The sequence below is a fragment of the Panthera pardus genome, unplaced genomic scaffold (genome assembly GCF_024362965.1).
Source record: "Panthera pardus isolate Hobbes unplaced genomic scaffold, ASM2436296v1 HiC_scaffold_16, whole genome shotgun sequence".
Taxonomy (NCBI): Eukaryota; Metazoa; Chordata; class Mammalia; order Carnivora; family Felidae; genus Panthera; species Panthera pardus.
The window spans coordinates 8,023,033-8,046,265 of record NW_026526721.1 but is presented as its reverse complement, the minus strand read 5'-3'; the positions used below and the strand labels follow the sequence as shown (position 1 = coordinate 8,046,265).

Sequence of the window (23,233 nt, the reverse complement as noted above, 5' to 3'; positions counted from 1 at the left end):
AAGTGGGTGAAAACAGGCTCCAAGGCTCAAAATTGATGCTTGTGGGAAGTTGGAAATAACCCAAATACCCCCCAATAGGTATTTGTTTAAAGTAAATTTAGGTCAGTGCAGGGGTGTATGCTCCAAGCATAGAGTAAGGTGCCGCAGATACAACTTGTTGATGTAAAGGTGTGGGAAAAAAAATGAGCAGAGATGCCATAGGATATCGGAATTTTGTGTGGCTTTTGGCTATTCCTATTCAGTTTCTTCTCATTCCCTTTTTAAAAAATAATGAACAATGTAGTGTTTTATAATTAGAAACGCAGTCTGCTTATTTCAGATAAATGATGGGAGAAACACTTGAGGTCCTTAATCTTTTTTTTTAATTTTTAATGTTTATTTATTTTGAGAGAGAGAGAGAAAGAGGGAGACAGAATCCCAAGCAGGCTCCGCACCACCAGTGTGGAGCCCGGTGCGGGGCCTGAACCCACAAACTGTGGGATCATGACCCAAGGTGAAATAAAGAGGCTGATGCTCAACTGACTGGGCCATCCAGGCGCCCCTTGAGGTCTTTAATTAAAAAAATTTTTTTTTTTTTTAAATTTTTTTTTTTTTCAACGTTTATTTATTTTTGAGATAGAGAGAGACAGAGCATGAATGGGGGAGGGTCAGAGAGAGAGGGAGACACAGAATCGGAAGCAGGCTCCAGGCTCTGAGCTGTCAGCACAGAGCCCGACGCGGGGCTCGAACTCACGGACCGTGAGATCATGACCTGAGCCGAAGTCGGACGCTTAACCGACCAAGCCACCCAGGTGCCCCTTTAATTAAAAATTTTTAATGTTTATTCTTGAGGGGGGGGGGGAGAGAGAGAGAGAGAGAGAGAGACACACACACACAGAATCTGAAACAGGCTCTGGGCTCTGAGCTGCCAGCACAGAGCCTGACATGGGGCTTGAGCTCACGAAGCGTGAGATCATGACCAAGCCGAAGTCGGATGCCCAACCGATTGGGCCGCCCAGGCGCCCCTGAGGTCTTTAATTTTAAATGGAGAGAAGACCATCGTTGTTCAGTTCCAGATTCAGGACAGCCTGCTGGCCAGCGGTCGTTTTTGTGATCGTGATTGGGCTGCAATGGTGACAGCGTGTTTTGAGGCCTGCAGTTCTGATGAGAGTGGGCTGTATGGGGAGACTGGAGCAGGGAGTGCAGATAGGACCGGGAGGGCCTTGACCGTGGCAGGAACACTAAGAGGTGGAGCGATGAGGCCAGCTGGACCTTTCTGAGGGGAACCCGACGTAAGAATTTGCAGAGTGGATGTGTGTCGCAAGCAATAGAAAAGAGGTCCTAGGTGATTAAGGTTCTAGTTGGGAGACGGGGGTGACGGTGACACGTGTAACCTGAGACTGGGGATACAGGAAGGAGAAATGGATTTTTTTCCCCCAGTCCTGCCTGGTCTTTCCCCCCTTTTTGTTTTGAGCAGGGGAGAAGGTTGAGGAGATTGTAAATTCAGTTTAACATGCTCCTGGGAGCACTGGCTTTGGAGTCCTTTTGGTTGGATTTGAATTTTCTCTTTACCGTTAGTCTCGTGTGACTTGTGGAGACTCCACTTCTCTGGGCTTTAGTTTCCTCACCTGTAAAACGGGGATAATAGTACTACTTACTTACATAATTATTTATGGGACTTAAGTGAATTAAAGGAAAATATGTGTACAGTAAAGATGAGACATCTATTCAGTGGTAACCAGGAAACAATAATACCTGGCACATTCAAGCCTGGTTTACTGGGTGGAAATGTGGGCCAGGAAGTCTGCAGAGAGAGGCAGCCAAACCGGTACGTTGTAAGAGCCCGTGTAGCTCCGCATATAACTGCAATACTGGTTGACTTTCATCCTGCATCTTCAAAATGAGCCTTCTGGAACTTAGGTTTGCCTGTGATATATTTCTTAGTTTCTATTTTATTTGGTAGTCACTCTCTTATAGTAGGAATTAGGTTTCTGGAAAGTTTTGTGGTCTGAGAATTTGAGGAACTTAGACTGGATGTAAATATGTTGGTAGTTGGCCTATTTTGAATTCGTGACAGGGCACCTGTACTTGACGCTTACTGATCATGGCTTCCTCCTAGAAACTTTCTAGTCTCTCCTCTCTGGTTTTAAAAACGACATTTGTCAGTGCATTCTGTTACAAGTAATATGCACATGAGGCATTTCCCTCTTGTTTTCCTGTATGTATTGTTGTATACAAATAGTGCCTAATTTTGTTGGCATTTGAGCCCAGATATAGATAGTTCCAGAGAGGCCAAGTAACTTGGTGCTTGAAGTAGCAAAAATTTGGGGCCACGGTTATGTAATCCACTCAGCTCTTAGCTCTTCAACCTTCTCTTTAATGTTTACTCAGGGTTGTGTTTTTTTTCACATAGTTTCATGAGAAATCACATCTTCTTTCCTTTAACATGTATGTATCTCAGGTACCTTCACTTCCAGTATGCCATTGGAGTCATGTAATTGTAACCCTTCTTTTTTTTTTTTTATCTTGCCCAAGGCGTTGGTGCTGTAGTGACTTACCTGCTTTTGGTTTATACCTTCTTTTTAGTTTGCCTCCTTTAATATTGTTTGGTAAAGGGAATCTATATATCAGTCCGTTATATGCTGTGATCAGATTTTCTCTGCTAGACTAGAGGAGAGTTTCTTTTCTGTTCTTCTAAACTGAAATGCTTTTTACAAATTAACTTACTGCCTATGAACTGTACTTTATGTTTGGGACGGTTGAGGTGGAAGACTGAGTATGGGGTCTAGAAATCAGACATAGACACCCTTTGATTCTTGGATCTTTGTAATTTCCTCATGACTGTTTCAGTGCTTATTAACGAGGGGCATTTTGGTGTGAGACCAGAGTCCACAAGCTGTGACCTTAGGCCAGGTAGGCTAATCTCTGAATTCGCTCTCCTCATTGATGAAATGGAAGTAACATTGCCCACTTGTCGGGCTGTCAGGAGATGAAGTGTGTCAGCCTGTGTACAGTGTCTCAGTTGAGTGGTTGGTGCGTAGTGTTGAGCAAACGTTTTTTTTTTCCCTGTCGTTTTGCACAAGATTTCTTTGGGATTCTCCTGTGCTTTTTGCCTTCTTAATTTTTTTAAGACGATGACTGTTTCTAGGGGTTTTGGTGGAGTCCTAAATCGTCTTGGTTTTAAGGATTTCACCTGAAATCCCGGTTAGCGAAAATGCTTTTTTGTCTGTGTTATTTGGTCCTCTTATTGGGAATTAGAATTAATAGATTTCTTTTCCTTGTGTTAGGTTATCAAAACCATATTTAAAACTTTTCTTTTTGCTTTGACTCCTTTGGTTATCATGACTCTAGAAAACGTGTTCCTAAAATTGTTACGTGGAAAAAGAAGACATTTCTTGTCTCTTCCTTAATGTTAGCGTAAATGAACAGAAATTTACAAGGAACGCCAGTCACAGGATAGTTTTTCGATAATCATGTTGTAATTTCAGTGCATGGAATCAAATTGTAGATCTGCCAGCTTAGTTGTCCCCGATTTCATTTTTGTAGCCTGTTCTGTCTTGCGAGTGGGTAGCTTATTTTCAGATTGGCATCTTCTGAACTATCTAAATTGCCCTTTTAAATCCTATTGTGTATTATATTTTATTTTTTCAGGTGGATGAATTTTTTTTTTAAAGTTTATTTATTTTGAGAGGGCAGGAGGGGCAGAGAGAGAGGGAGAGAGAACCCCAAGCAGGCTCTTCATGGTCCTTTCAGAGCCCAGTGCGGAGCTCAGTCTCACGAACTATGAATGAAATCATGACCTGAACCACAATCGAGAGTCGGACCCTCACCTGACTGAGTCACCCAGGTGCCCCTGGATTAAATTTTTTAATTGTGAAATACACATGTGCGAATATACATACCATGCAAAATTAAAAGATGTTTAAAAAACAGCTGTGTGCTTCCACACGGCTTAAGAAATAAAACAGTCCCTACCAGTACTTCCGAAGCCTGTGTCGGGCTGATTCTTTTCACCTGCTGCTTGTGATATACCTACTAATTTATTTTGAAACTGCATACACTTTTTAGTTGTATGTCATTATAAAACATTGTGACATCAGAGAGGAGACGTTGTATCTTCCACTTAGTTCATTAACTCCTGAGTTAATCTGGATTTGCCATATGAAGCTAATGCGCTCATTTCAAACACAGTTTTGCCGATCTTGATCTTTGAGGATTAGCATTAATTTTCTAAATCTCAATCCGTCACTGCTTTTAATTAGGTGTCTCAGGGTTCTCCCTCGCTCTCCTTCACCTTATCTCTCCCTCCTTCCCTCTGTAGAGAGAGACCTGTACTAACAGATGGAGTCTGACGCCTACCTGGGCATTCCGTGCATTTAAACTTCCATGCGTTGAAATTCTGTCTCTGCAGATGTGCTCTAGGTTACTTTCATGCAGTGATTTTCAGACAACTAAACAAATGGTGTGTAGGTTTAGCTTCAAAAATCAGTTAAGCTCAGTTTCTGGATTGTTCATAGACTGTTTTATTGCCTTTGGCAAAATGTTTGCTAAAACATACTCTAAAAGATCTTGAGGATTATAGGAGGTTCCCGTGGTAGGGAGAGTAGAGGCTTTTCATTAGCATCTAATTGAGCGCCATCATTTGTGAATGACTCCATTTGTAGGGGGAAAGGTGAAAAATTCACTGTGGGTTTTTCTCAGAAGAATGTAAAATATGACTGGATTTTCAGACTTTAGAAAGAAAATTGTGTTTGTAGTTTGCAAAGTCCATCTGGTGTTCGCTGTTACCTACTTATTGTCATAAAACCCTGACCTCGTAGGAGCAGATTTTTTTTGAAAAGTGACCGGCCTGAAGGATATATGGAATTATCGGTAGAATCTTAATTTCAAGTAGTCCAAGGTCAAGACTTACGGAGTTTATTATCGCTCAGTAGATGACGGTTTGGTTGCCGCGTGTGTCCTCAGCAAGTTTCGTAACTTGTAGAGATGCTTTCCCCGTTGCTAAAGGCTGCTTTTCAAATGAGTGGTGATTAATGGATGACTTTTCTCAATTGGACAGGCTTGAGGCATGCTTCTTCCGATCCTCAGATACGCAGTCCGTTGTGCCACTGGCCTGCCCGCATTTCTTACCTTTAGATATTTAATACAGTGATGGAATAATCTGCTAATTTCTAACTGCTTTTAGTAGAATAAAAAGACTGCTAATGCTTTACCTGCTTTTGCTTTTTTTCTTATGAAGTATGAATTATTTTTCTCTCGTATCAGTAGTGTCTATCCTTTTGAAACCATTGAAGTTGGCAAAGTGTCGGTAACATTGTAAGTTAACATTTTATAGGTGAAGAATGTGATGTTAAGAACCCAAGAGATTTGATAGTATATAATTCATAGCTAGAGATTTAATTCACATTTCTTGTCTCCATGGTCTATGCTGGAATTGTAAAGACTTGACCATTCATGAGTGAAAAATTTTTAGAAGAGTATGTCTTTGATATAAAAATCCTTAATCTTGAGGTTTCAAGTATTATTTTTTAAATAAAACTATTTTGAGATAGTACTTCAATGTTCATCCCTCTACCTGTCCATACCCACCCCCTCAAAGTGGGTACCAGTCGGTTCCATGTCTGAGGTTTTACTGTAGAATCTAAACTGGAAAAGTGGTTCTTTAGAAGTGGAGTCTGGAATATAGGTAGTGATTTTAGACATAAGCGGTTCCTAAGTTACAGATAATTCATACATTTAAACCTCTGTCGCCGAGCTGCTCTTTCCAGTTGCTGCTATTTGGAGTACAAATGTCAAGCTTTCAAAGAACTTGGGAGTTCAAAAATAGAAGGAGAAATGAGTGAAAAGCAGACATATTTGAGGGCAATAAATACACATTCAAATCTGTGACCATTTGCCTACAAACGTTCTTCTTCAAACAAGCTTGGTTGTTTTTACCTTTATTTTGTAACGTGATTAGAATTCTACCAATTAGGGGTTCATTTGGACTAACTCGCATCCTTGTTGAAAGTTGCAAATATTAAAGTGAATTATTTCCGTCTAGTTGATTTCTTTCTGTCACATACCTGACGTGAATCACACTGAGGCAGTAGAAGTTTTAGATAATAATTTAGGAACACAGAACTTACTTAGGAGAAAGGATTAGGAAGCAGGATGATTGGGATTCCCTAATGTAAAATTTAGGGAATTACAGACATCAGGATCGGAGAGAGTGCTAACAAAGAAAAACAACCTAGTTTAGACTTTGTTCAGACAGGGAGAGGATCTGCAATTGTATTCTAAGGGGTCCTCAGTGCCCATGACCAATAATATCTTTCAGTATCACTTAAGTTCCTTTTGGCTGGCCTGGGAACTTGGCCAACGTGAGCAGCATTACTTCATTAGTAATATTTACTGAATTCCACAGTATCCGTTGAAAAAGTAGGTTTGTAGACTGAACTCATTTATAAGTTAGGTCGTAGCCTGTCCTTGTCCTTGTCTCTCGTCTGTTATCACCTGCTCTCAGCTGATAACATTGCGGTTGCCATTGCTTTCCCATCAGTCACTATAAAATTTGCTGCTCATTTGTGAAATACCAATGGAAGCAGTAAATAGGAAGTCCGGTGCAAGACTTACAGTAAAGTAAGAGAAGCCACTTGGGGAGCAGAAGCGGCCTGTGGGCTTAGGTGGGGGCAGTTGAGCAGTGTCTCAGAACTTCATTGACAAATAACCTTGGTAGATTGACAAGTTAATCTTAACCGTCAAGCAAATCGAACTACCTCTGATAGTAAGCCATGATGAGAAGTGAATTCACATTCATACTGATTTGTGAATTGATGGTTATTACAAAATGTACATTTCCCCCCAGATAAATTACATAGAAGAGTGAAATATTGACTTTATTTCATACCTAGAAATGCCTGAAGTTTACATTGGTGGTAGACAGATTTTTGAAACCTTTTCTCCCTGGCAATGGAATACATTACATTATATATATGTATAATGGATTTTCATTAATGAAAATTATTTTCAAGTAAGCTTAATAAATGTTAGTGTACAAGTTTACAGTCACTGTATCTCTGTTTTGGGGATTGTAGTTACGTTAGATGTTCCTCAATTAGGGGTGATTGTCTTGCATCCTTATCTCTTATCATAATCTGTTTTTCTTCACACAGTGTTATAGTTTTGCTGCTGGACTCTTCCCTCCCTCCCCCCACCCCATCAGGATGATATGAGACTTGAAAGAAGACGATGCATACAGGTGACTCAAGTTTTGAAATACAGTAAAGCTATGGCTGTCTGAGCGAATGTGGGAACTGGTGCTGTATTTTGAATGTGGGTGCTTTCTGATAAACATCGTAGTGGGGGGAATTATATTTAGATCGATAAATACAAAGATAGTTGTGATATTTAATAAACTTGACTTTGGAATCTGTTTGATATTAGTGACTGAGTAGTGTGGTATTAACACAAGTACAGCATAGTAATTGCTAGTACTTGACTTTTTCAAAAGTGGTTGGTTGGCTAATACTTTGGTAAAAATTGAAGCGCTTCTGTCAAAAACAAAAAAATATTCACCTTTATGGTTGAATGCATGTTTCCTTCAGCTCCCCATTAGGATCGAGCAAATCTTTTAAGGGCATACAGAGTAGGTGTTCGTGTATCTAAATTCAGACTGACAGTTAAAGTAAGGATATTATACCCATATGTATGATTCCTTGGAAAAATAAAGTCTGGGATTTTGTTTTTTTCTTCCCTTGTTCCCTCCTTCATCCTTTCCTCCAGCCCTCTCTCTTTCTCTTCTTCCTTCCTTCTTTCCTTTCATCCTTTTGTTATTTGTATTTACATGGGAGAAGCAGTATAAAGGCATTTTTGAAAGAGTATTTTTGATTGAGTTACTAATTGAGGTGATCTTATTAATGGAAAATGGAAAAATGGAGGCTAGCCCATCTATGGCTGTGTTCACACTCTTGAAACTACAGGGTGGCTGATGGATAAAGTGGTAACTTTTAAACTTGTATATTCTTTAAATCACACTGATTGTGAGGCTTTTTGTTGAACCAAGTGCCTTATATTTATAGACTTTGTCAGGATAGTCTTATTGGGTTATATTTATAAACTGTTTGAAAATGTGGTCTTTAACTGGGAAAGAAGTAATGACATAAACCTTACGTAGAGATTTAATCGCATTATTGGTGTAGCTCTTAAAGTTTTTGTGACTGGTTTTTGTTTTTGGTGATCTTTGCTTTCTAAAGGAAAAAAATTACCTTTTTGACTTTAGAGTGGGATTCAAAAAAATGTCTCTACTATTTTGAATGAAGAACTGTGTTTTGAATATATTTTTAAATGAAATTGTAGATGAAATAATGTTTTACATTAATGCGGGATTCACAGAATCTTCTGGTAATTCTTTTTTAAGTAAAAGGTGATTGGGTAATCCTCTTTGATCCGTCTCTCCGACGTGCGCCCTAGAGCTGCCCCGTGTACACGTTCTGGCTGAGGGGCTCGTAAAGTCATCGTGGTGCCGAGGCTGAGTGTCACTGTCCTAGAGAAATGAGTAGGAATATTTACGGAGAAAAACTTTAGAATTTGATGAAAATTTTGTTGTCCGATTTTGTAAGTTTGACCTCTTGGTGCCGGAACAGTTTTCAGCACTGTCGGCCCGCGGATTGCTCGTCGGGCACCATAGGGCACATTGGCTTTCCCAAGTAGGTGTTCGCTTTCAACCGAGGTTAGTAGAGACACCAAGCATTTGTGGGGTATCTCCTGGATTTATCCATGAATAGTTAATGATTTTGGTTGGAGGTGTTCCTGCATGAAATTTTGAGGTCGTGGCAAAGTTGCTCTTTTCTTTCTCCTTTAATCTCTGTGAGATACAAAGGGTTCCCAAACAGCCCTTTTTCTTGAAAGGCTTATGGATGGCATGAGGTGTCTAAAGAGTAAAAACAGTTTATTATAAAGGTTACCTAGTCACTTTTATGAATGCCGGAACACAAAAATTCTACGAAGATTCGATTTATGATCTAATGCGGGCTCTCTCATTTGGCCTGGTGTTCTTTAAAAGTTATCAACACTTGGCGGCTCATGAGGGAAAAACTCAAGAAGGAAGATCTGGCTTTCTCTACATATGTATTAGCTGTTGCTGTATTTCCCTTTTAATGACTTAAAGGTTAGTAATTGTTTTTGAGCACGAAATTAGCAGCTGTCCTGATCATCATTAATTAAGGCAGCAGTCACTCTTGTGTTCCTGTGCACACATTTTATTGTACTTCACCTGATAGAACTTGACCACACAAACGCTCACGAGGAGTTCTCCCGTGAAAGCTATTTCTGGAATGCTGCTGCGTACTCGAAAGTGGGTGTTCTGTTCTCCCTAGGCTTTCATGGCACTGACTCTCTCTGTTGGTTAGATGCTACGACGCCCTGCTCTGTCATCCCACTTGGGTGGTTAGGTGTGGGTCCAGAGCTGCTAGAAAGTGTGTTGAACTAGGTGTTGACTGATGATTGGTCTTTCAGAAGCAAAGGCTTTAATAATAGATTTTTCTTGAGCACCAAGCTAAAGTCAAACTTCGATGCTCCGCTAGTACTTGTGTATATGGGTATTCTCATACCCTTTAGATTTGAGGGTCTTTTTGCATATTGAAAAATAAGACCATAAATGAAGCAAAATTGAATTGTTTTTAAATGCGGGGACAAAAAATTATCTGTGGCCAAACAACTATTGGGCTCACGTTTGCCTTGTACCGGCTACTGTAACGTACTGTGACAGGTGGCCTGCCCACGAGGATCCCTGTGCCTAGAAGCTAAGGGCACCGTTCAGTTGGGGAAGTGGGAAGATATGTAAACAAACGCTGCAGTGGATATTTGTCATCAGTTCTTAAAACTTCTGTATTGAATTCAAGGCCTTAGAGTAAAACCAGAAAGCTCTCTTTGGTTAACAGCATTCACAGTACTTGGCCCTCACCTGACCCCCACGTGCCGACGTTTCGCGAATCTACTTTGGTGTCCTACTCCTTTCTCCTGAGCTCCAGACTCCCGTGGCTGCCCCCTGGCTGTCTGTTCTGCGCACATCCCTGCCCTCCCATTCATTCCCGTTAGAGATGAGTGACAGTCTACCCAAGCACACCGTCCTCCTCGGAGCCTCGGAGCATTCTTTATCCTTGTGAATTAAGAGGTAACCACGTTTCACTTATTCAAGATGCAGAGGGGCACTTGGGTGGCTCCGTTGGTTGAGCTTCGGACTCTTGATCTCAGCTCGAGTCATGATCTCAGGGTCATGAATTCGGGCCCCATGTTGGGCTCCACACTGGGCATGAGCCTACTTAAAAAAAATAAAAGATGTAGAATCACTTCTGAGATTGCATTTGGAAAATGCACTGCCTCAGAGATTATGGTGTACATTAATATAAAAGCTCTTGCATGTTTTTTTCCAGTTTGTTGGATAAAAGGACCTCCCACCTTATTTGTTACTTATGCTCGTGAGTATCCAATGGAACATAATTTGTGGAAAGCTGTTGGATACAGCAGTCCATACCATGCTTGATGTTGGCATCGTCTTTAACAATTAGGATTGTCGAACGATAGTCATAGGTTAGTCATTTTGAAACTTGAAAGAGTTCTGGAACATATAGAACTACAACTCTTTTAGGTGGAATGCCTTGGAAATTACTTTAAATTGTGCTGATTTGCTCATAGGGTCTTTGTCATATTTCTTAAGCGTATGAATTTAAGTGCTTCAAACTAATATGGCAGAATTTGAAACTTTAGATTCTCTAATTCATCTTATTATTTGTTTATTTAAAAAAATTTAATGTTTATTTATTTTTGAGAGAGAGAGAGACAGAGTGCGAGCAGGGGAGAGGCAGAGAGGGGAATCACAGAATCTGAAACAGGTTCCAGGCTCCAAGCTGTTGTCACAGAGCCTGATGCGGGGCTCGAACCCACAAACTGCGAGATCATGACCTGAGCTGAAGTCGGACACTTAACCGACTGAACCACCCAGGCACCCCTCTAATTCATTGTAAAATGTGAGTTTTCTAGGGCAAGGTTTCCATATTTAATAGTCGTAGGAGTATGGCATATTATTAGGGTAGCAGTTAGAAGTCAGATCTGTAAATTAAAAGAAAAAATGAACTTTTAAATCTCATTCAGATGTAGGGTGCATTGGGTTTGCACATTTTAATATTTTGGCACATAACTGCCAGTTTGCCTCCTTTCGGGATTGTTCTTCACACAGCCCTGTGCATCTGGTCTTTATGTTTTTCCCTTCTGTAGCTTCTACTCATTTCTTAACCCTGGGCAATCAGATTCCACTTCTAATAATTGAACAAATTTATTGTTTTTGGTGAATGGTAAATCCATTGGATTTATGTTTTGCTCTCAGTCTGTTACTTTTTCTCCCTGTTTATTAAGTAATACGCAGACACTGAAGAAATTTGGAAATTTGTAAGAATAGAGAGAAGTAGGAGGAAGTTCCCAAAGTTCTGTCCAGTTCACACTGGCACGTTTCCTTTCAAGTTTTTGTTTTCTGTGCCACTTTTGACACTCAGGATGGTGTGCTTGGGTTAGAATGTATTTTATGTTATTTACATACTCTCTTTTTTTGGCTTAGCATTGGATCATAAATATTCCCCTGTGTCATCGAAAACTTAGCTAACTTAGTGATCTGCTGTCAGATCACTTGAAACTCGAAGCAGATCTGGAGCATTCGGAACTGTAGCTTTTTTGAGGGTGAAGTACTTTTGGAAATGCACTTTAAAGTGTGCTGATTTGAGGATATTTCATTAGGTGATCATTTCCTAGTTGGATATCTCCTATTTGACATTGTTTTTAAATTTTTCTTTTCCTTTTTTATTTTAAAGTACTAACATCTGTGCACAAATGTTTGGTTATGTGTTAAATTACTTTCTTATAATTGAGTCCTAGGAGTGTGAGTATTGGGTTATAGAGTTTTGAAAACTTTTAAGGCCCTTGATACAACTTTTCAGAAAACTCTTTGGTAATATGTACCAATTTATACCCACTCGCATTACATGAATGTGTGTCTTTGGATACATCTTTGTGAGCGTTGAGTTTTATAGTTAAAAATAACTCTAATTCAGCTGGCAAAAAGAAGAATCTCCTATTTTAGGAAATACAAAAGTAATAGTGTATACTCAATAGAGGAAAAAGTTTTAAGTGCTTCAGAAATGTCTAAAGTAATAATTGGTGCCTGGCTGGTCGGAAGAGCATGTGACTCTTGATTTCGGGGTCGTGAGTTCAAGTCCCACAGCAGGTGTGGAGATTACTTAAATAAATAAAACTTAAAAAAAAAAGAAACGCATAAATTAGGCAACAAAGCTAATAGTTTGGTAGATATTCTCCTCCCAGGTCCTGTCTTTCTAGCAAGTCATTTTTATTTAATGCTTTTATGGCATTTGCACTCGTTCGCTTAACTGTTGTTTTGTCCCACCTGGTCTGACAGTTCCCCAAGGTCAGATGGCTATGGCTTATTCTCTTTGTGTACCCTGTGTCTGTTGAGCAGGGTTCCTGGGACATAAAAATGGCTCGGTGAATTCTTTGCAAAAATAGTAACTTTTGCCATCCTTATCCCTAAATAATATTTTAATGTGAGTGTCTGCTCTGATAAATTTCTTAAAATGGCTTTAAGACTTCCACATTATCTTCCCTCTCCTCTCCCTTTAGTATTTCATGTTTGTATTATTTCAGCTTCTAATCGCTAAGTGGAAGCAGTTAATGATGATATGACTAAATATCACATCAAAGAACATACGATATTTACGGGAACGATGAGAAAGCTAAGGGTAGCCACATGGCAGAGTTGAATTTCTTAGTCCTTAGGGCCTTTGTTCTAAGACCCAGGTGAGAGCAGATAAACTTACATTTGTTAATTTTAGACTTTAGGGATACTTACTATACGTATCTCCAAAGAATGTTTGAGTTCTGGGAAGATGACAGCAGGACATAGTTTTTTTTTTTTTTTTTCAACGTTTTTAAATTTATTTTTGGGACAGAGAGAGACAGAGCATGAACGGGGGAGGGGCAGAGAGAGAAGGAGACACAGAATAGGAAAGAGGCTCCAGGCTCCGAGCTGTCAGCCCAGAGCCTGACACGGGGCTCGAACTCACGGACCGCGAGATCGTGACCTGGCTGAAGTCGGACGCTTAACCGACTGCGCCACCCAGGCGCCCCAGGACATAGTTTTTTGAATCTCCACAGTTTTCTCTAAAAACAAAGTAACTAGAACAGCGAAACGGATACCTCGTGGACACCACCTCTACAAGATGAAGTGAACGGTGTCCCCACAAACCCCAATGCAAGCGGGTGAGGGCCAATCTCCAGTAACTACAAGACGTGCACGGTGTCCGTGCTTGTACAGAAGGAGGCAGCAGGCCGTCTGAAGGGCCCGAGAACAGGAGAAACGCAGGATCGCCAGCAAAAACTCCCTGGAAAGGGTGGCCAGCAAATTTGAGAACAGTAGCGGAGACAAAGATGTTTTCAAGTTTCCAGGATATATGGGGCGCGTGGTGAGTTCTGAGGGTCCGAGCCGTCTGGTCCCTATGAACTTTCAAAGACAGTTGAAGCTCCTTTCCTGGCCAAAGCTCTGCACTTGAGGAGACACTGCTGGGAACGGAATCCAAAATAAGCAGGATGGCGACGGTGGAGGCAAAGGGAAAAAAGGTCGGATGAAGTGAGGGAAGGTGAACACACAGGAGATCTCACTTACGAGGCTGTATTTCAGTACCCTTCATGGAGACATAAAAGGACCAAAACCAGAAAAGTTCTTCAGTTTTCTAAGTTTTTTTAATTTTAGGGGTGCCTGGGTGACTCAGCTGGTTAAGTGTCTCACTCTTGATTTCGGCTCAGGTCAGGATCTCATGGTTCGTGGGTTTGAGCCCTGCATTGCGCTCTGCACTGACAGTGTGGAGCCTGCTTGGGATTTTCTCTCTCTCTCTCTCTCTCTCTCTCTCTCTGCCTCTGCCCCTTCCTGTGCTCATGGTTTCTCTTGCTTTCACAAAACAAATAAGTAAACTTAAAAAAAAAAAAGTAAAAATAAATGTTTTTTATTTTACATGAAAATGAGCAACAGGCAAGGATTGCAGTCATATTTCCCACAGAGCTTTTGTAAGAAGAAAAGAATAAGGAGCAGAGTAATATTTGTGCAGACAGTGAAAGCGTGACAGAGAGAAATGTCCATAAAGCTAATGAAAACGATAACCTAGTGTTTTAGAACAAACCCAAATTTAGAAAGCGATATGAATATGAATATAAATCCGGATAGACATCCTAGAAATGTGGTGGTAACTGAAGAAACAGGGAGAAAGTCATTAATAAAAATCTAGAAGCCTAATCTAGAAGGAACACAAGAATGAACAAACACAATAAAGAATTTCTTTTTTTTTTTTTTATAAATTTTTTTTTTTTTTTAACGTTTATTTATTTTTGAGACAGAGAGAGACAGAGCATGAACGGGGGAGGGACAGAGAGAGAGGGAGACACAGAATCGGAAACAGGCTCCAGGCTCTGAGCCGTCAGCCCAGAGCCCGACGCGGGGCTCGAACTCACGGACCACGAGATTGTGACCTGAGCCGAAGTCGGACGCTTAACCGACTGAGCCACCCAGGCGCCCCCACAATAAAGAATTTCTTTAGCGAACTGGAGATAAATAGAAAAAAAAAATTAAAAAAGAACTGAAGAAAAATAACCATCTAGAAAAAGGTGACAGTTATTAAAGACAGGCAGTAAGGTTTCAACATATAGTAATAAGAAATCCTGAAGAACAAAAGTAATGAAACTTAATATATACTAAAAGTTAAATTTCCTGAAATTAAAAAAAAAAAAAAAGGATTTGCCACCACATTTTGAAAAGGTATGTTGTATACTTGTGTTATATGGGTCCAGAAATGACCCAACATGTAGACATATTTTTAAAAAATTACTGGACTTAAAAGATTCTTGGTGGGCGCCTGGGTGGCTCATCAGTTGAGCGTCTGACTTTGCTTCAGGTCATGATGTTGCAGTCTGTGAGTTCGAGCCTCGCATTGGACTCTGTGCTGACAGCTCAGAACCTGGAGCCTGCTTTGGATTCTGTGTCTCCCTCTCTCTCTGTTCCTCCCCCACTCACATTGTCTGTCTGTCTCTCTCAAAAGTAAAGATTAAAAAAATTAAAAAAAAAAGATTCTTGGGGTATCTAGGCAAAGATATAAGTCATTATTAAAGGGAAAGAATAGGGGTGCCTGGGTAGCTCAGTTGGTTAGGCATCTGTCATCGGCTCAGGTCATGATCTCATGGTTCGGGAGTTCAAGCCCCACACTGGGCGCCAGGCTGACAGCTCAGAGTCTGGAGCCTGTTTCAGATTCTGTGTTCCTCTGTCTGTGCCTACCCCACTCATGCTCTGTTTGTCTTTCTCTCTCTCTCTTTCTCAAAAAAAAAAAAAAAAAAAAAAAAGTTAAATTTTTTTTAAGGATTTAAAAAAAAATAAAGGGAAAGAATAATTAGATTACTTGATTTTGATAGTAACACTTTATGCCAGAAGCAGTGGGGTAACGTTTAGTATTCTCAACAAAAACAAAAAAAGAAAGCCTGGAATTTTATATCCAGCTAAATGGACTAAACTATAAAAACAGACAAAGTGTTAGGAACACAGGTATGAATTTGGGGAACTTTGGTTTCTTTTTGAGCACTTCTTGAGGACTCTACTAGAGAATAAACTTGGGCAACCCAGAAAGACTGCAGGGACATGGATAGAAGGGGAGCGTTAAACAGATGCTTGTGGAACTGAAAAATGAATGATGGTTATCTGTGAGTGTGTTCTAGAATGCCCGTGCTCTCTGCAGTGAAGGTGCAGTTCAAATAACTGGAAAAATGAAAGAAGAAAGTTGCTGATTGCTTCATAGTTCTTCATGGGGAGTAAAAGGGTAGTACTTCAAATGAGATGCTCAGAGGAGAGGACAGTTTAGGGGAGACCGTTACTCGTTAAATTTCGGTGAGGATTTTAAGTAGGGAAATCAGCGGGGCCTACTTCTTCAACTCAAGACACGTAATGAGAGGGAAGGAAAAGAGAAGAGGTTTGGGGCTGGCTATGCCAGAAATATGTTAATATAGAACTGACTATCAGAACAAAGTACAGAGCTCTAAACCTGTTTCTTGTGGAGAACTAGAGAAGCATAACGATGGTAAGAATACCTTGTAATACACAGAGTACATGGTGTGTACATAGCACACACCCAGGAGATGTGCTCTTACTTTTATGATTAGTGTTCTCACCCCATCCAGTCGTTACCGTACTATTTATGTGTATTGGGGGCTTGCATTTTCTTAAATTTCCCCTGAATTTGAGAAATTGGGATGTCTTTTCAAACTACACGTTAATGTCCCAAACTTTATGTTAGGCTTGTATCACCAGAGTTAACAGTCCGTTCTAATTCATATCTCATTTACACAACTTAAAATTTGTTTTGAAGGAGTGTTTTGTCTATTATTGGGATTATGCTACTTTGTGGCCTATGATTTGGACTGTGGAATTAGGCAGAAAGCATTTCCAGGAGCAGGGTAGGCGGAAGGGGAAAAACTGTGATGGGTAAAGGGTGTTATTCTTGGAACCAAGATAGCTGAAAATTAACATTTTGCTTTTTCATACTTACGAAATGATGAATGTATAACATCCATTTTTACATGAATATCTTGTTGCATTTATTATATTTTTCAACAATATCCTTCAAAATTGAAAGATACCTGAAATACTTAAGCTCTTCTTTTTCCCCATTGAGTAAGACACAACATGTTTGTAATTTTTTTCTTCCTTTGACAGCAGGGACTTTTTCCTATCCCCTCACCTTTTTTATAAGGTGGGGGGGGGCGGGGGCGCACGCACGTGTGTGTGTAACTATTCCATGAAACATAATTTATGTGCCATAAAAATTTATTCATTTTATGAGTAAATTTGAGTTTTTGTTGAACTAGCACGATTGTGCAGCTCTCACTACCACAATCCAGCTTACATACTGTTACTTAAAAATAACTCAAGTTCGGGTAGAACTTCTTTAAAGAAGACAGTGAAAGTCACCAGTGATCCTAACATTCAGATTTACTTTGTGTGCTTTGTGGCTCCTTTAGACCATATTTAAGAAACAAAATCGGGGTCATATTTTACTTTTTATAGTCTTTTACAATTTCAACACTTCTCCATCATTAATATTCTTTTATAGCATCATTTTTAATGGCTAATTGGTATTCTACAAATTAGTTACTATTTAACCTATTCCCCATTGTTGCTAATTAGTTCATAAATAATGTTTAAGTGAACATTATTGTGTAGTCTTTTTGTTCCTCTTTGATTTATTGCCTTAGGTCTAATTCCTCGAAGTTGTAGTTGTTGAATTAAAGGATATGTACATTTTAAAAGACTTACGATACATATTTTCAAATATGTTTTAAAGTACAATTGTCACTTCTACCAGTTACACATCAGAACTTTCCCATGCTCTCGAATCCTGGCGATTTCAAAATGTTTGTTAATTTGATAGACACAGTAACTTAATTATTTTCCCTTGCACATGTTTGAATGTTAGTGAGACCGAATATGTTCTGTGTTATTCATGTGTTATGTTTTATGTTATTCATATGTGAGTTTCCTTTCAATATTCTTTGCTGGTATTTTTTTGAGGTTGTTGTTGTTGTTGTTGTTGTTGTTTTAATTTGTAAGAGATCCTCATTGAAGCTTTATTGTAATACCAAGAACTGTTACAAGCAATTTACATTTTTTTAATGCGTTTACTCTTCATGGTAACTCTGAGATAGGCATGATAAGCCCAGCAGGGATTAGGGGGCCTGCCCCAGGTTGATCCTGTGAAGCTAGGATTCAAACCTGGGAGCAAGCGTGACTCTAGACTCTAACCAGTTACTTAGTTACTGCCAATCAGACATTTTCCAGTTTGCATTTGTCTTTTTAATTTTTGTTCCCAGTGTCATTATACAGGATTTTAAAGTTTCTGTATGGAGAAACTAGGTCTTATTAGTGTAACACCTGGGACATAATAGATTCTCAAATATTTCTTGAACAAATGAGAACAAACCCATTAATAATCTGTTGATGGTGGTGACCTTTTATTTTCTGGATTGTATTTCCTCTTTTAAAGAGATTCCCAAGAGTTTCATAAATAATTTACTCTTTGGTTTCGATAAAATATAATAAGCTTATCTGTATTAGCTTTTCTGGAAAGTCTGTGGAAGTAACTGCTGCTTTAAAAAGGAACATTGTTCTTAGGCAAGTATGAGTTGTGAAGAATGTGTATTATCAACAGTGATTTGAATTGTAAATTCAAGTGAAATAAAATATGTGTTTTGGTTCTAGGAATAATTTGATGAAGTTTGGTTTTTGTAGTTTTAGAAAATGGGTAGATTTGGCCACTGTTTAAAAAGATTTTTGAATAAATTGTGGTTTACTTTAAGAAGTAACAGGCTGTAAAAGGAAAGCCCAAACTAAGAAAGCTGAAGTAAAAAGTTATTACGGTTTAAGATTTGGATATTGTAGATTACTTTCTCTAAAGGTGTGTAATTTAAGATTTTACCTCTTTCTAAAAGGTTTTGTCTTCCTTTTCCTTTGATGTTTGACATCAGGCTACTTTGTAGTCTTTCTTTAGTTTGGTCAAGACCTGTATATCCTTCATGCTAGTCTTTTTTTTTTTTTTTTTTTTTTTTTTTTTTTTTATTTTTGGGACAGAGAGAGACAGAGCATGAACGGGGGAGGGACAGAGAAAGAGGGAGACACAGAATCGGAAACAGGCTCCAGGCTCTGAGCCATCAGCCCAGAGCCCGACGCGGGGCTCGAACTCACGGACCGTGAGATCGTGACCTGGCTGAAGTCGGCCGCTCAACCGACTGCGCCACCCAGGCGCCCCAATGCTAGTCTTTTTAAAACGTGTAGCATCTTGGGGCGCCTGGGTGGCTCAGTCAGTTAAGCGTCCGACTTCGGCTCAAGTCATGATCTCACAGTTTGTGAGTTCGAGCCCCGCGTCGGGCTCTGTGCTGACAGTTTGCTCAGAGCCTGGCGCCTGCTTCGGATTCTGTCTCCCTTTCTCTCTGCCCCTCCCCCACTCACACTCTGTCTCTGTCTCTGTCTCTCTCAAAAATAAATAAGCATTACAAAAAAATTTAAAAAAACGTGTAGCATCTATATCGTTGAATGGATCTCTGTATTAGAGATTAGATTAGAGAGAAACACAGATTTATCTCCATTTTTATACACCATCCCCGAAATACACTCCATGGAATCAAGTACTCCAAAAAGCAGACACTTGAAAATGTAAATATTTATCTTCTTATTGTAAACCTAGATCTCCTTTCTGTAAAGTTATAAAAGTTAAAAAAAAATGTGTTGGATATTTGCTGTTTCTCTAACCTGCTCGTTACAACCAGCATTCTTTCCTCCTATTAGAAGTAGTATTTTTTAGGCTATGTTTAGCTGACATGTTAAAAATTCATATTTGTACTTTTCCTCTGTATTAAGCAGTAATTACTCAGTTTACATGCGTATGCTAGTACTTCATTATGAAAGGAAAAAATAATCAGTTTTCCTTATTCTCCTTAGTGGTAAAATCACTTTTAATCTTAAATTTTTATTTTCATTTATTTTTATTTTTTTATTAAAAAAAATTTTTTTTTAACGTTTATTTTTATTTTGAGAGAGAGACAGGAGAGCTTGAGTGGAAAAGGGACTGAGAGCGAGAGACACAGAATCTGAAGTAGGCTCCAGGCTCTGGAACCCATGAACCGTGAGATCATGACCTGAGCCGAAGTTGGACACTTAACTGACTGAGCTTGAATTTTTCAATTCTTGAATTTTTCAATTCTTCCTTTGGTTACTTCTGTAACTGTAAATGTAGTAATGTGTTTATAGCTCTGTTTTATTATTTAAAAAACTAATGACTGTCCTCCCAGAAAGACGAAATCGAATAGCTCTCTATGCTGCTTTTCTTCCTGCCAATTTGTCTTCTTCTAAGTTTTTCTTCTGGGGGCGCTTGGGTGGCTCAGTTGGTTAAGCATCCAACTTTAGCTCAGGTCATGATCTTGTGGTCCGTGAGTTCGAGCCCCAGGTCGGGCTCTATGCTGACAGCTTGGAGCCTGGAGCCTGCTTCCAATTCTGTATCTCCCTCTCTCTGCCCCTCCCCTGCTTGCACTCTGTCTGTCTGTCTCTCTCTCTCTCAAAAATAAACATTAAAAAAAAATTAAAGGTTTTTTTTGTTGATTATGACTAAAATTTTATAAAACTGTTTTAAACCTCTCTTTCTTGATCCATCACTTTTAGACAATTTCTCTTGATTTCCCAAGATACTCAGTGAGGGTTTTAGGACCTTTTTTATATTTCTTAACTACGTCACAGACTTTACCCACCAGATAGTCACTTTTACATTGTATGTACATAAGTGTATACACTTTTACGCACCTTTCCTTAACTAGAACTGAATCCCATGTTTTGTTTTTGAGATTCTTTTGAAAATTGAAAACAAAAAACTGTCCTGGAAAAGTGGAGAGAGGGAGATGTAAATATTGTGTCACTAAGTTTGTTCCACTCGTAGGTGAGATGCTAACCCTGGGACTCAGGTGTGGTGTTGGCAATATAATGGTTGGTTTTTTAAGAGGATTTAACTGTCTGATACTGTATGAGTTGATATGCATTGAACTTTCACCAGAAAGAACTTTTTTAAAAGCCTCAGATGCAGAGTAGTTGTTTATCACACTTGTCGTCACCTTTGGTCTTTACATGACCCTCCCCCCCCCCTTTTTTTAATAGTATTCTAATAGTAAATACCTGTGCACCCCTGTTGCCCAGCTCAAGAACTTCACTTCCTCTGCCATGTCAGCTTCTCCCCCTGTGAGAGGACTGCAGACAGGTTGGGTGTTTACGGTGAGCCATTGGACTGGCAGGCTTCAGTTCAAGTGTGAATTGGGGTCTTGGCAAGAAGGACTCATTTGTCCATTGCCAGGTTGAGGAGGCCCCAGCGAGAAGTATGGACTGCTGGATTGCCCATCTAGCCCTTCTAGGCACGTGACTTAGTGTCCTCACAGGGTCTTTCTTTGGCCTCAGCCTGGGTTTCAGTGGCTGAGACTCCGTGTGTTGACTAGTGGGTACTTCCTAGAGGCACCCGGAGAGGAGTGACCATGTGGCAGATAGTTGTCTTCTTTTTCTCCAGTTTTCTTTTCTCACCCAGGATGGCACTTGCCACTTCCACTGTGGTTTCTGGTGCCAGCTTTCAGCTGGAGGGCTGACATTCCTTTGATCGTTGGTATGATCCCATTGGCCTTTTGTCCTGAAGAAATCTGTCAGAATCTTTGGTTTACTGTTAAGTCCCTATTCTGTGCTTTAATTAATTGATTTTGTTTTTGTGACTCCCTACTACCATTTTGGCGGATATTATGGACAATATGAACAAGTATGCTCAGTCTAGCTAGTGCTCTAGATTTTCTTTTTTAAAAGGACCCTCTTCTCCCATCTCAGGAAACTGAACTTCTAGGTGTGGTGTTGATTTCTTTTCTTGCTGGTAGTCTAAGAGGATTTTTTTAAAGCACTATTCCAATTATGGCCTTGGTTCTCTGTTTGCTGGTGAATTCTGGTAGCACAGTTGACCCTCGAATGATGCAGTCAAAAATTCAAGTATAATTTTTGACTCTCCAAGGACTTTACTACTACTGTTAACTACTTAACTACTACTGTTGACCAGAATTGTTGCAGGTAATGTAAACAATCGATTATCATGTTTTGTTTTGTATGTTGTATGTATTGTATACTGTGTTCTTAAAGTAAGATAGAGAAAAGACCATGTTACTAAGAAAATCGTAAGAGAAAATACATTTACAGTACTCTTTATAAAAAAAAATCATGTATAAGTGGATTTGTGCAGTCAAACCCTTGTTCAAAGGTCAACTGTATAAAGAAGTAGGTGGCCTTTTGGTCTCAGGAAAACATTCCTGCTTTAAGTAGTATACTTTAAGTGTAGCACTTAAACTTGCCCATGTGAGAAGCAGCCGTGTTGAAAGTCAATACCTGTACTTCATTTTCTGCCTTTGTGACTTTTGGTTTGGGTCTGTTTGGAAGCACTTTTTTCTCTGTCCCTGATCTTTTCACATGTTTTACCTCCCCATGGACAGATACATGGCCTCTCTTTATTACCTTGAGTTTTGGAGGATGACTGCTTTTCTCTTTCAGGTGCTTCCCACGCAAAGCTCTTGAAAGTGAAATTTTCAGGGGTGCCTGGCTGTCTCAGAAGAGCATGCAACACCTTTTTTTTTTTTTTTAATGTTTATTTGCTTTTGAGAAAGAGAGTGGGGAACAGAGGAATTCAAATGGGCTTCACACTGACAGCAGAGAGCCCCGTGTGGGGCTCCAACCCACAAACCATGAGATCATGACCTGAGCTGAAATCGGCTGCTCAGTCGACTGAGCCACCCAGGTGCCCCAACTATGCAACTCTTGATCTTGGGGTCATGAGTTTGAGCCCCATGTTGGGTGTAGAGATTACTAAAAAAAAATAAAGTGAATTTTTCATATTCATTAAAAAATTTTTTTTTTAATGTTTTTATTTGTTTTTGAGGGAGAGACAGAGTGTGAGCTGGGTAGGGGCAGAGAGAGAGGGAGACACAGAATCCGAAGCAGGCTCCAGGCTCTGAGCTGTCAGCACAGAGCCCGACCCGAGGCTCGAACTCGGGAATCATAATAAGATCATGAGCGGAGCCGAAGTTAGATGCTTAACTGACTGAGCCACCCAGTTGCCCCTTTATTGTTCATTTTTAAAATAAGAATAAATATAAATCTGTCCTCTTGTTTTCACATGACATGGAAATTGACAAGTAAATATTTAATACAGTTTAAGGTGAAGGCACTTAACAAAGATGAAACTCTTTTATTGCCTTGATAAGCACAAGGCAAAATGGGTTTTTAACCCTCAACTTAATTTGTGAGAATCTTTTTTTGATTTAGCGATATGCGTTAATAATGGTAATAGTTAAATAAAGGCCTGATCAGTCAACTTTTATATTTCCACAATACTTGGATGAGGGAGCAAAAATACATTTAATATAAAATAACGAGTATTGATAATGTTCTAGGAGTCTTTTTTGTTTCATCAGGGGAAGGAGGAAGAAGATGAAACCATACCCCACATTGAAATAGTTGATCCACAAGGGTAAAGAATATTCCAGGCTTTAAAAATTTATGTCTTTGATACAGATTTAAATAAAAGTTTACCTTCTGTTTTTATAAGTGGACTTAATGAGAAGG

At 39.5% G+C, this 23,233-nt stretch overlaps 1 protein-coding gene across 4 annotated transcripts in view; it reads left to right on the top strand.

Annotated features, from left to right (window-relative positions):
- The window catches only part of DYRK1A (dual specificity tyrosine phosphorylation regulated kinase 1A), a 149,882-nt gene that overhangs the window by 47,374 nt on the left and 79,275 nt on the right, over positions 1-23,233 (top strand). For 3 of the 4 annotated variants that reach the window (XM_019420337.2, XM_019420338.2, XM_019420336.2), the window contains exon 2: positions 7,134-7,219. The exons of the other annotated variant lie outside the window; for it this stretch is intronic. In XM_019420337.2, coding sequence (XP_019275882.1) covers positions 7,210-7,219 — 10 coding nt within the window. In that variant the 5' untranslated portion in view covers positions 7,134-7,209. The remainder of the gene's footprint in view (positions 1-7,133; positions 7,220-23,233) is intronic. 4 annotated transcript variants of the gene reach the window in all.